Source organism: Ilyonectria robusta, assembly GCF_021365365.1.
Source record: "Ilyonectria robusta strain PMI_751 chromosome Unknown BGZ61scaffold_65, whole genome shotgun sequence".
Taxonomy (NCBI): Eukaryota; Fungi; Ascomycota; class Sordariomycetes; order Hypocreales; family Nectriaceae; genus Ilyonectria; species Ilyonectria robusta.
In genome coordinates this window covers 14,232-26,900 of record NW_025764499.1, presented here as the reverse complement: position 1 = coordinate 26,900, position 12,669 = coordinate 14,232, and the positions used below count along the sequence as shown (strand labels likewise).

General features: G+C 52.5%; 4 protein-coding genes across 4 annotated transcripts; 2 read left to right on the top strand and 2 right to left on the bottom strand.

Annotated features, from left to right (window-relative positions):
* Positions 1 to 6: 6 nt before the first annotated feature.
* On the top strand, positions 7 to 1,453 carry BGZ61DRAFT_500636 (uncharacterized protein; the record flags this gene model as incomplete). Its single annotated transcript, XM_046251585.1, has 2 exons — positions 7 to 1,038; positions 1,352 to 1,453. 2 exons carry the CDS (start codon positions 7 to 9, stop codon positions 1,451 to 1,453), a joined length of 1,134 nt encoding a protein of 377 aa, XP_046094156.1.
* A 5,735-nt stretch (positions 1,454 to 7,188) lies between these two features.
* Positions 7,189 to 7,524, bottom strand: BGZ61DRAFT_373924 (uncharacterized protein; the record flags this gene model as incomplete). Its single annotated transcript, XM_046242291.1, has 1 exon — positions 7,189 to 7,524. A coding segment is annotated over one exon (336 nt), but the record flags the coding sequence as incomplete, so codon positions are not given.
* A 174-nt stretch (positions 7,525 to 7,698) lies between these two features.
* BGZ61DRAFT_541543 (uncharacterized protein) lies at positions 7,699 to 8,220 on the bottom strand (the record flags this gene model as incomplete). Its single annotated transcript, XM_046255060.1, has 1 exon — positions 7,699 to 8,220. One exon carries the CDS (start codon positions 8,218 to 8,220, stop codon positions 7,699 to 7,701), a length of 522 nt encoding a protein of 173 aa, XP_046094154.1.
* Positions 8,221 to 8,515: 295 nt separating this feature from the next.
* On the top strand, positions 8,516 to 9,953 carry BGZ61DRAFT_205015 (uncharacterized protein). Its single transcript, XM_046237955.1, has 2 exons — positions 8,516 to 9,504; positions 9,594 to 9,953. Exons 1-2 carry the CDS (start codon positions 8,676 to 8,678, stop codon positions 9,668 to 9,670), a joined length of 906 nt encoding a protein of 301 aa, XP_046094153.1. The 5' UTR covers positions 8,516 to 8,675; the 3' UTR covers positions 9,671 to 9,953.
* Positions 9,954 to 12,669: the final 2,716 nt, after the last annotated feature.

Sequence of the window (12,669 nt, the reverse complement as noted above, 5' to 3'; positions counted from 1 at the left end):
CCCATCATGCCATTCTACTACCAGTCTCACGGGAAAGAACCCCCAAACCAATTCGTGGCCACCGTCCGCCGCATCTACAACGCCCTCGGCTTCCATCGCGGATACAACTTTCCCCTATGGATCATCTGCGGCCTGGGCGCCCTAGGTTTCTGCGCCTCGCGAGCCATGTACCTTGACTACGACAACACCTACAAGGAGGCCAAACTGCCCACCGGCGACTGGGAGTACCAGTCCCACGGCCGCGGCCGCGTCGGCATGCTCCTGCATCTCGCCGCAGTGATCCCCATTGGCTTTCTCTTGCCGTGGCAGTTCCTCCCCGTCATCCGGTACAGGTTCATACTGTTCCACCGCATCAACGGCTATCTCCTCATCCTCCTCCTCTTTGTCTGCGACGCGGGGGCGATCCTCGTTGGTCCCGGCGCCTTGGGGGGCGCCATTGAAACTCGACTCCACATCGGAATCTTGACCATCTCGACGGTCGGATCGGCGGTCATGGCCTACATCAACATCAAGCGACTGCAGATTGACCAGCACAGAGCTTGGATGCTGCGATGCTGGGCCTACGCCTTCAACATCATCAGCCTGCGGCTCATCCAGCTCGCGGCCTTGGAGATCATCAGTCGCATGAAGACCTTCCACGCAGCCATGGACTGCCGCAGGATCGACGGCGCCCTCTCCCTGGTCCAGCCCGGCCTTGCAACACTCTTCTACCCCGAATGCGAGGGGAACCCGGATGCCTTCGTCGCCGTCTTGGCCGATCGCTACCCTGAGCCCACGCCGCAGGGCATCCCCAGGCTAGACCGCATCGCCGCCGCGTACCAGGTCACGTTTGCCATGTCCGGGGCCATGGCCCTGCTGCTGCACGCCTTTGCCGTCGAGTGCTATCTGCACCTGACGCAGGCCGAGGCCAACAGGCTGAAGCGTGTGAGCCACGAGAGGCAGCTCCAGAGGGGCTGGAGAATCCCTCGAGATGCAGGCTGGCTCACGAGGGAGACATGGGGCGATTGCGACGAATTTGACTACAGGGAGAAGACAAAGGTGAACGAGACGGAGAAAGTAGAGGAGGGCGGTGCGAGTTCAAGCGAAGCTATAAGCCCAGTTCGTGAGGCTTACGTTGCTGATGGGAGCCAGAGCGTGGCAGGGCCCTAATTGGTCAAGCGAGAGGGTGTCCATGGCTGATAATACGAGCCTCGAGGGTATTGTACTCTCAACTGCAGGAAGTCATATGTATCTTTTGAGAGTCAGCAGTAAATCTCCGTAGTCAAATCTAGTCTTTGATACAGCAGGGTAAATGGACTGCCAGGAAGTTATAGCGTATGGACGATGGAATAGATGTTGAAATCATATCTAGAAGTTCAGATCAAGGCAAACCACTCAAGATCCGAATCCAACCCTGGGTTCCAGAACTCTTTATCCATTATTCCATCTACAAAAGCTGGACCAACATACCTGAACCCACCAGTTGACGGCCGAATAACCCCTGCGGCAGCACAGTCTTGGAATAAAACCACTATGTCGCCAACCGTCAGGCTGTAAGGCCCCATCCCCATGTACCCGCCCTCCGTCCGAAATATGGCCTGCCAGATTGAGCCGTAGATTCGCGTAATGGCATGGTGGCATCCCGCCATGAGCCCGGGAAGCTCTACCTGCCGAGGGCTGAGAGAACCATTCGGCAAGTTTGCTAATGCCGCGAAATTCATGGGATTTTCTGATGCAGACATGGAGACTAACACGGCCATATAGCGGACTATGTCTCAAATGGCACCGCGGGAAATCGATCTCCGACATTGTTCGTTAGCACCCGTGTCATGTGCTCTATTGCTGCGTCGCCGTTGATAGAGTCACTGCCGCCACGGATGACGGCAAGCCAGCTGCCGATGCAGTCGATCAGGCTGTCGACATACTGCAAGTTATTCGTCGCTGAGACCCCGAGAAGGGTGTTATTAGGAGGTGGGATTGCAATTGAGCATGTAGAAGATCTTGATTTCTAGCTAACTGACGGTCTGAAGGGCCGTATCTTATGGTGGAATCTGAGTACAGTCATATCGAGATTTTGGGGTCAGGGATGACGGGATGTTCAGAGACCAAAATTTTATCAGAACAAAACAAAAATGATAGGAATCATAGAGCGAGGAAATCCTAGCCGAATGAATCTAGTCCCATATTTTTCACTACCCGGTGACACAAGTTATTGGAGTTTGGAATAATTGAATGAATGAATGAAATTTATTCCGCCCGGGAGGACTAACCTCATAGGGCCAGGTGCGCTAGGCTATTTACAGTTCTAAGTTTATTGTTCGCATCTCCCAGAAGCCCAACATTCTTCCTCATCCACTTATCGGTCTTGCCTCGCTTGACTCTGTGTAACAGGCCTGCTTGAAGGCTGATTTCTCCAAGTGTTCAGCATCCTATCTACAGCAGCTGAAGCATGGTCTGCTAGTTTGAGGCTGTTTCGTGTTAGTATCGCCAGGTTTGGCCGCTAAATGTGGTTAGTTAGTGTGTCACCCAGTCGGGTTCGCATCTAGTCTCCTCGTGTCCATGGCGAACTTAATCGCCGCCCGCACCGCCTGTAGGTTAGGCGCCCATTTTGGGCCATCCGATGCCGCTTTTCCTCCCAAAAAGAACGAGAGGTTTCCCATCTTTGCCTGTCCCATCCTTCGCATGCCTTCCCGCTGTGCATCCCACTTCGTACATCGGAACAGAAAATGTTCCATCGTCTCTGCTGCTTGTCCACAGTCGCACATGTCCGATTCTGCTGCTCCAATCCTGTGCAGGTAGCTGTTAATCCTAGCCATTCCCGTGCGCATCTGTGAGAGCATGTCTGATTCGCGTCTTTTCAGTCCATCGTAAAGGGAGCGTGTGTGTGTGCCTGGCAACGCTTTATCAATTCGCTTCGAGTAGTTTCCGATCCTATCGGGCAGAGTCTTCTGGGGTTGCTGCTGTGCGATCGCCAGTCTCATCCGCGTAGAGCGAGCTTGATATGCTGCTTTCTTCAGTCTGTGTTTCCCCCGTGCGGCTCTTCGAGCTTCCGCCTTTGCCTCACAACCCATGGGGAAGTCTTCGTTTCGGGACGGTACCCACAGCATCTTGACGATGTTGCCGCTTTTCTGGAGTCGGTCGGCATGCTCGTGGATCTCTTTGACGGTGCATTGTCCCGACTGCTGTCGAGGTTGTGCAATCACTTCCAATGCTGATCGGCTGCTCGTTATAACGGTCACCTCTCGATGTTGAAGTCCGTCCGGCATGCATCTTAGCGCCATCGCTATAGCTTCCAGTTCTGCCGTATACACATTCTGATCATCTCTCGAGCCGATCGTGATCGAGTACTTGGCCACCGCTTGGCCAGGCCTGTTGCCCAGGGTATCATGGACGACGCCGCCCATGCCTACCGTTCCTGCCTTCTCAGAAGCACTGGTTGCCACCAGGATGCCCTCCATCCTGCTGGCGGCTTCCATCGCCATATCTCGGTCGAGGTCATACCCGATGGGCAGGCGGCTGTGCCATGGTGGTAGTGTATATGCCTGGATTGTCTCCATTCGCTCAATTGTATTTCCTTCGTGCGCCAGCGCGAGCTTCTTCATCGGTGACATGTATCTCCGGCTGTTTGACGTCTTGAGACCCGCGAGCGGATGCGTCTTTGGAACAGTGTGCAGGTTGATGTAGAGCCTAGTGCAAGCTCGAGCATGGCGTTCCCCTATCGTGGGGATGCTTGCCTCTGCTTCCGCCACCGCAGTCGCTGTTGTTCGGAAGGCGCCTGTGATTGCTTGGGCACCTACCTTCTGCGCTCTGTTCAGCCAGCTCAATTCTCTTATCCCGCACGCATGCGCCCATACGGTGGAGGCATAGTCCATGGCTGGTGCCACCGTCGCCGTGAAAAGTTGCCTTGCTATCCGAGGTGATAGCATCTTGAGCCTTCTCAGGCACATGGCCGCCGACAGCCCTTTGGCTGCTGCTCTGGCCATGTGTTCCTTGTACCGCAGCTTCGCATCCATCACCACCCCCAGGATCTTGGCGCTTTGTGTCGGTTTAACCTCCTTTCCCTTGATCACGAATGGCGTGTCGCTGGTGCGCTCGGCATTGCGCGTGAAGTGTACGATAGTCGTTTTGTCGCCTTCGAATGTTGCACCGCTCCGTCTTTCCCAATCCAGTGCTCTGTCTATGATGGCCTGGATGCCTGCCCTATTTGTCTCCGCCGTCGACCCCGTCACCCAGGCCGAGTAGTCGTCGACGAATGCCATCGAACCGCCCGTGGAGTTGATTCTACTCTGTACCAGATCCGCGTTGAAAAACAGGAACAGCACCGGCGACAGCGGCGATCCCTGCGGGAGGCCCGCTTGGGGTAGCGGCTGACGCTCTGATGTATGGCCGTTCACCACAATGCTCGCTGTGCGATTTGAGCAGAACGCATCGATCCATTTGACCAGCCACTGTGGTATGCCTCTGGCCTCCAGTCTCTGCAGAAGTCGATCCTTGAATACGCCGTTATATGCGCCTTTGACATCGAAACTGATGAGACTAACCACCTTGCGGTTTCTCCACGCCTTGTAGATATGCTCCTGCAGAAGCAGCAGTGCCTGCTCTGTCGACCGCCGTTTCCTTGCTCCAAAGTGGTTTGTGGGTAGGAGCCCGAACGCCTCGACGGCGTACGAGATCCTGTCCGCCACGACCGCCTCGAGGATCTTGCCCAGCGTCGACAGCAGTGAGATTGGTCTCCATGCCTTGGCGATGGCGTAGTCGCCCTTGTCTGGTTTCTTAAGCGGAATGATCTTAGCGCTCCTCCACTGGTTTGGCAGTTCTCCCTCTATCAACGACGTTCGGAATAGATGCAGAACCCGGTCTTGGACCACTGGCCAAAGCTGTTTCCACACCATCGCTGGTAAGCCGTCTTCCCCGGGTGCCTTCCACGACTTCGCTGCCATGACCTTCTGCTCCACCTCGTCTAAGGTTATATTCGGCATATCCACCTCCGTCCGGCGGGAACGGGTACCTTCCTCTTCGATGACGGCCGGCAGTGGTGGGAAGAATGCGCTGAGCAACTCCTCCGCCTGTTCTGCTTTGTCCTTTGTCTTTGTTCCATCCGGCCTCTTAAGCAGCGGGATCTTGTCGCTCATGGTATCGCCTCCCGGTTTGAGATATTTTGCCGATTGCCAAATATTGGCTCCGTCCGTGAGAAAGTCGTCCCAGTGTGCCTTCTTCTGCTTCCTAATCACGTCATGGTATTCTTTGCCTGCTTCCTTGGCTCTCTTTTCCAGATCCGGCGACCTTTGACCTCTTCGGCGTTGTGACCTCGCCTGGTTTCTCCAGTACGTGTACGCCCGTCGAAGTCGGGTTAGATCTGTCGTCCACCACCTCTTCGCGTACGGAGATGGCTTTGCTAACGGCACGAGCTTATCGATTGCTTCGAGCACAACTCTCATGAGCCCGTCCGTCTGGGTCTGGACATCCCCGTCCCATGGCAGCCATTGAAGCTTCTCCTCCACTCTTGCTCTGATCGCTATCCATGGCGCGTTTTTGAACAATCGTCTGTCGCCGGTCCCTCTTTCTGGCACACCCAGGTCGAACTCAGTTCGAATTGCTCTGTGATCTGAGCCATGCTCCGTCGGGTGGATCCCGCATGCTACCATCTCCTCAGCCAACTCAGCTGACGCCAGTATCAAGTCTATCGTGCTTGAGTGCTCCGAGTCCTCCCACGTCTTCGTCCCCCGGGGGAGAAGGCTAAGTAAGCTGTGCTCCTCCATGAGACCGATAATCGGCTCTGCCTCACCTTGTCTCCTACCTGTCACGTCATCTCCTCCCCAGAGATGGTCGTGACGATTGAAGTCGCCCGCTAGGATCACGTCCGTTCTTCTCCCTGACGCGTTGCGGAACGTCGTCACTTGGGTATGCAGCATCTCCATTGTGGCCAGCAGCCTCTCCTCGTTCTTCCCCTCCACGTACACCGAGATCACCAGCACATCCCTGTCAGGGAGTCGCAGCACCGCCCCCGTTAGGTCTGCTGACGCCATCGGGATCTGTTCCGCCTCTATGTCTCGTCGAATCCATAGCATGCTACGGATCGGCCACTGCCCATCATGCGTCTGCGTCGGTATCATCTTGGTCCAGTTGCTATGGCTGTTCGGTGTTGTCATCACCGCACCGTCAATGGTTCGCGCGTATGGTTCGGCAACGGCCAGCACTGCGTACTGCTGAAGGTCCTGGTCGTTCATCATGCTTAGTTGGACCACGTCTCTCTTTCGTACGTTGAGTTGGAATATCTGCAACTTAGTATGCATCGCCTCGTTCATTTCGTGCCCGACAATTTCGGCTGAACGCTTCGTGCGGCCCTCCGCAGGTAGCACATGACGGCTCTGCTACCTGGCATTGCCTGTGCTGGTGTCCTTGCTGCGCACACCTTCCACATACCTGCTCCTTCTTGCACGCGAATGCTTTGTGGCCAATGTTCCAGCACTTGTAGCACTGAACTGGTCCTTGGCGCCGCTCAAAGACGCTGGTGCTGGCCGACTCCCCGGCCAGGTGAAAGTATCCCTCCTCGAGGAGTCGTTTCGCGTCGTGTCCTTTCGTCACGTAGATCACCATTGACCCGTACGTCTTGCCGTTCTCCTTATTGCTGAGCCAGTGGATCTTGGCAATGGTTACATCGTTCTCCTTGCCCAGTGCCTCTGCGGCTCCCGGTAGTACGTTGCCAGGTGTGTCGAGGACTGCGGTGCGGTTTGCACCATCCACTTTGACCGGGTACAGTTGGTCCCTGAGAGTCCTCGCACCCTTGACCACGGTCTTCTCTGCCGCCTCCCTGACTAGCTGCATCTCCTCCTCATCTCTGCAGATCACCTTGATGCGGTCTGCGTTTCTCGCGTCCTTCACCACGGCTGCGCACCTCCAGTCCTGTCGGCCCTCCTTCTTTCGCATCTCCTCCTCGATGCCCTGTCGGATTCCTCCCACTTGTGCTTTGCCCTTTTCCTCCTCGTTAACGAGCGATGTGTCGATGGTACAGAAGAGAGTATCGGTGAACGCTGACGGCGTTGTTCGCATAGACGATAGGCTTCGGATGTTGCTTGGTTGGCTTGTCGGGGGGGTACGCGCTACGTCTGCATACGATGGCTGAGGGCTCGTCTGGGTACTATTGGCCGCAATGCCTTGGGCCACCATGTTCAACTGCTCTCGCAGTTGTTTCAACTCTTCAGTGGCCTGTTCTTGCGCCTGTCTAAGGTGCTCGTTTGTTTTTTGCATCGCCTTTAGTTCTTCGGCGGTCCGTTCATGCATACGTCTAGTTTCTTCGGCCTTCTTCCGGTCCTCGGCTGCCTCGGCCTTGCTCGTCTGCATTTCCTGCCGGAGTTCGTGAATCATTTCCAGCTGGTCGCTCATCACCTTCGTCGCCGTTCGCTGGTTCTCCATCAACGCGTCCCAGAGTGTCTGCAGCATCTTCTTCTGTTCGCTCATGAGATGGGTCGACGTTTCCTGGAGCACCGTCCGAAGCATCCTCTGGGTCAGCGATTCATTGCTGTTCGCCGCGTTTCCGATCGCCATTTGCTCCGCAACGACTTTATTTGACGTTTTAGTCCTGTTTGCGGTCGCTTCCAGATTTTCCTGGAATTTCGCGGTTGGTTTCCCGGCTCTCGAGGACCGACGCGTCGCGGTCGCCGATTCTCCACCTTCAACTACGATCTCCTCGACGGTCGCGTCCATCTCGCGATGCAACGCTCACGGCAGCGCTAGCCCCTTCTTTCGCCTGTAAAGAGTGTAAAGAGTGTAAAGAGTGTAAAGAGTGTAAAGAGTGTAAAGAGTGTAAAGAGTGTAAAGAGTGTAAAGAGTGTAAAGAGTGTAAAGAGTGTAAAGAGTGTAAAGAGTGTAAAGAGTGTAAAGAGTGTAAAGAGTGTAAAGAGTGTAAAGAGTGTAAAGAGTGTAAAGAGTGTAAAGAGTGTAAAGAGTGTAAAGAGTGTAAAGAGTGTAAAGAGTGTAAAGAGTGTAAAGAGTGTAAAGAGTGTAAAGAGTGTAAAGAGTGTAAAGAGTGTAAAGAGTGTAAAGAGTGTAAAGAGTGTAAAGAGTGTAAAGAGTGTAAAGAGTGTAAAGAGTGTAAAGAGTGTAAAGAGTGTAAAGAGTGTAAAGAGTGTAAAGAGTGTAAAGAGTGTAAAGAGTGTAAAGAGTGTAAAGAGTGTAAAGAGTGTAAAGAGTGTCTTTGGAATAATTGTCGGATTGAAGCTCGACAAAATTGATTGCTGACATAAGGATGTCTTGGCTCAGAAAAATTCCGAATAGGAAAGGCTTCGACCCACTGTGCCCCGGAACTGAAAGCGAAGCGAGAAGTGAAGGGGACTACTACCCCGGGAACCGACAGGGGGTTGTCCGACTACAAATCTGACGCCAAGCCTTCCCAATTCGTTTTTACTGTAACGTGATCTCAGGTGAATTCGAGCACATGTTAGACTCGGATAAAATTTGTTCCTGCCACCCTTGCTTTGTTTTCGCCACTCCCCTCCCGTCACCCCGAGGTTTCCTACCATTGCAAACAAACAAAATTGGCAGGTCTTGCCGCTATCGTGATGTAATCGCTTCTGACTTCCATCTATGTCGCTGGATTCGGTCACCTGGTCAATGTCCACATACACCCATGCTCGCACCCTCAAATATACTTCCTGCCGCCATTGCTCACTCACTGCTGACTTCTACGTCTTGGGGAAATGTTCACTCCTGCCACTGTTTGCACCAGTTGTCTCCGGGACTGGACTGATTCTCGCTATCGTACATGCGATAGATGTCGGTCTCGAACACGACCCTACCACTGGATTCGACGGCAACCTGACGTTCCTGAGAACACCATCCCTTCAATTCTTCCACCCAACTTCGATCCGTTTCACAATTCTATAAACCTGACGCCTCTAACGGGAGGTCCTTTATCAGGGAATCCTCCGCCGAACTGTGTGAAACTTGCTGTGGGCTTGTTAGAAGATGAATTCGACCTGCGAGAGGTGGCTTCGCGAGAATTTCCACCAGAAATCTCTTCTTCCCATATTCGGTCTTCCATCAGCCTATACGAAGATAAGATGTTAGCTGCATCCCAAAGATCAATATGCTGTTCGTGCGGCAAGTTTTTCACAGGATATGTATATCAAATTGACGATCACGATCATTTCATCCAAACCCACCAAACGAGCTTGGATCGATGTGGCCATCACGAAGATTCTTGGGATTTCTGTAGTCAATGCTATACAGCCATTAGACGCAGCAGCATTCCCAAATTTTCGGCGGAAAACTTTGTCAACGTCTCAATGTGCCAGCATTATCCATCGGCATTGGAAGACCTTACGCCCGTCGAGGAATGCCTTATCGCGAAATGCCACCCTGTTGGTACGATCCTCAAATTGCGACCTGGTGACCATGCCTCTCCAACAAACTACAATGCGTTGCGAGGCCACATGATTGTCATTCCGCAAGACCCTGGACCCCTCCTTCAGATCCTCCCAAGCCCTGAACTGAGGTTAGACAATCTATTCAAGGTCTTCTGGCTAGGTAAACACCCTCCTACCAATCAGGATCTAAAACCGTTCTTACGCGTTCGAAAGGACAAAGTTCTGACGGCGTTGCATTATCTTGTCCAGCACAACCATCTTTATCACGATATCACAATCAACCATACGATGACAGACGCCTGGCCTTCCGACTTTATCCCGCCTGAAATCGCTGATAGCATCATTCATCTTGAGGATCCAGATCATCACGAACGCGAAGGATATACTGTTAGCCTTCAAACTGGGAACTATGAAAATGACTTCCAGGCGGCTCAAGATGAGGCATTTCTTCCCAATGACAATGATCCGTTCGTGACCGGCTCAGTCTACACGGATGTCAATGGAGAACGGACGGATTCTAACCTTCGGTTGATTGATGCCTTGTTAGGAGTGGTAACAGGTAACACGCGTTGGGTGGATGAAACAGATCAAGCTGCAGATAGTTCGGATGAGCCCGAGCACGAGCATAGACAAAGAGATTTGCCAACAATCTCTTATGCTATTCACAGCCAGGCTACACTGATGAGTAGCTGGGAAGATCCCCATTATTTCACTGGCGCTTTCCCGACATTGTTTCCCAACGGCCTCGGTGGCCATCAAGATCAGAGGCCAATACCAGTGTCACTTAATACTTTTGCACAGTGGGCATTAAGCCACCATAGCAGAAGGTTAGAGTCTCCGAAACTATGATGTTATACTAACCTTCGTAGGTTTCCTCGCCATAAGACATTCATGTACCTTCTCTACGACGTGATACAGCTGCGCCGATCATCTCTCGGAAACGCTATGCTTGTTAAACGCCAAAACTGGAGATCTGTTAGGGATGATATCGCCTCTTTGACTGTCGATCAGTTGCAGACTGCCGCAACAGCAGTGTCCAATGGACAACCCATTAAGGACCCCGCAGTCCGCAGACTTCAGCAAGGCCTTACAACAATCGGCATGCGAGTACCTGAATCATTCTCCCAAAAGCTGATGATGCGGACTGAAATCAAAGGACTTATTGTACGGGGTGCCGAACCGGCAATTTGGGCGACGATCAATCCTTCCGATTTACGGAACCCTCTCGTTCTAATCTTGGCAGGTATCGAAATTCCTGCCGATGCCGTCCCTGCAGCGACCGCGGCTATTCGTCATACAGCAGCAACGTCAAACCCAGTGGCAGTTGCCCAATTCTTCAATCACGTTTGTAAAGCCATCTTTGATGGCCTCATCCAGTCTGGCACAGGACGTACTGGAATCCTTGGGCAAGTGGCAAATCACTACGGCGTTGTTGAGACAAACGGTCGTGGCATGCTACATCTTCATGTCTTGATATGGCTTACGGGCAATCTTGCCTTCAGCACTCTGCGGGAACGGCTGGTACAAGATGGGGCCTTTGCTCAACGGGTGATACGGTATCTTGAATCTATCATTGTTCACAGCATAAACTCGGAGAATGATAGCTTTCAGGAATCAGGGCCCGCAAATACGCCACCTTCTTCTAAGGATCCGGGTTCTGATAACGAATTCCGTCAAAGACTCACGGCTGATAGCAATGCAGTTGCTGGCAGAAGTCAAATCCATTCCTCGAACCACACCGCTACCTGTTTCAAGTATCGTCAAAGGGGGCGAGGGAAGGATGCTTGCAGATTTGGTATGCCACGGGACCTTCGGCCGCATTCTGAAGTGGACGAGCTAGGTGTGGTCCATCTCGCTCGAAACTATGGTTGGGTCAATCCATGGAATCCAGCAATCGCCAGTTGCATCCGATCAAATCACGACATCTCCTGGATCCCAACCACTACCAAGTGCCTGGCTCTCATCTACTACCTTACAAATTATGCGACGAAGGATGACGTTTCCCCACACCAAATGCTAGTAAAGGCTGCATTGCTGAAACAAAGCATGGATAAGGCAAAGGCCACTCAGACACCAGATGCTGCCGACATGCGATTTCGGAAAATGGATATGGACCAATTTGCTCTTCGCTGCTTCAACACTCTGTCTCACGACCGCGAGATTAGCGGTGTACAGATCGCCAACTCCTTGCTTCAGCTACCGACATATTACACAAGGAATTACAACTTTGTCCAAGTCAATCTCTGGTGGCTAAGGCGATATGTACGCACCGCCATTGAGTCTACCGGATCACTGTTCGATGGCTCTCCCGAGTTCACAGGCGAAGAGGAATGCACCTTTCAACCCAAGGATACGGCTCCTGTTAGCCGTTTCGACAACTACAGATGGCGTGGTCCAGATCTAGCTCATCTTACCTTTTTCGAATACTGCATGTTAGTAGATGTTAAGAGAAGGTCTGACGCAACGACATCCGACGTGGAATTCGATACGATCCACCCCAAGAGCAACACACACGTGCAGCGCATGGCACGTACCGAGTCTCAGGTGAAGACCGTGTCCTTCAACGGCCAATTCTCTCAGTACCAGATCCAGGAGGAAGGTGTTCGTGGAGGTCATCCAAACACAACTGCTATCAAGAATGACCTCGCCGAAGTGCAATTGGGGTTTTTCCTACCATGGGACCAACTGCCGGCCCTATTTCAACAACACGCTTCTGAGTATGACACAAAACGGGATGCCTGTTCGAGAATATGGGACATTGTTGAACCCACGCTTTCGCCTCATAATCGCAACTTCGCTAGGAACATGGAGCTCCTTCGGAAATCCAGAGAGGATGCAATGGTTGACGCCGCTCTCCGTAACGCAACGGCGATATCTCAGGACGACCTCGACCATAACGTTGACGATATGGAAATTGCTAATTCCGACTTGGATGCCGAAGAATCTCAGGATTCTCCACAACAGGAATTCACCAATGAGGCTTTGATATTGGCATACCATTCCATCGCTACATCTTGGCGCAAGGAACTTCATGCCGCCAGCCAGCGTATTCCATTCTTATCTTCAAAAGCGCACCTTGTTCAATGCCTGCAATCACGAAGTCTTGTGCCTCTTGATATTTTTCGACTTCCCACGTTTACTACCTCTGGCATTAGATTCTTCCCCAACCCTACACTAGAAAGCTGGAAGCTACAAATCAAAGGCCTTGCTACACGCGATGAGCTTGATAACATCGAACCAGAAGAGCATATTGCACTCGAGGGCGACGATTTCGGTCCTGATCTTGGTGATGGCACTTTCCACCCTACTCTGAGTTCACTCCAAG

What these genes read in the sequence shown, in the direction of transcription:
- BGZ61DRAFT_205015 (XM_046237955.1), top strand. Translation starts at nt 8,676, where the DNA reads ATGTTCACTCCTGCCACTGTTTGCACCAGTTGTCTCCGGGACTGGACT. An exon ending in ATTCAAGGTCTTCTGGCTAG is followed by an intron (nt 9,505 to 9,593) that starts GTAAACACCCTC and finishes TATCTTGTCCAG; the next exon opens with CACAACCATCTTTATCACGA.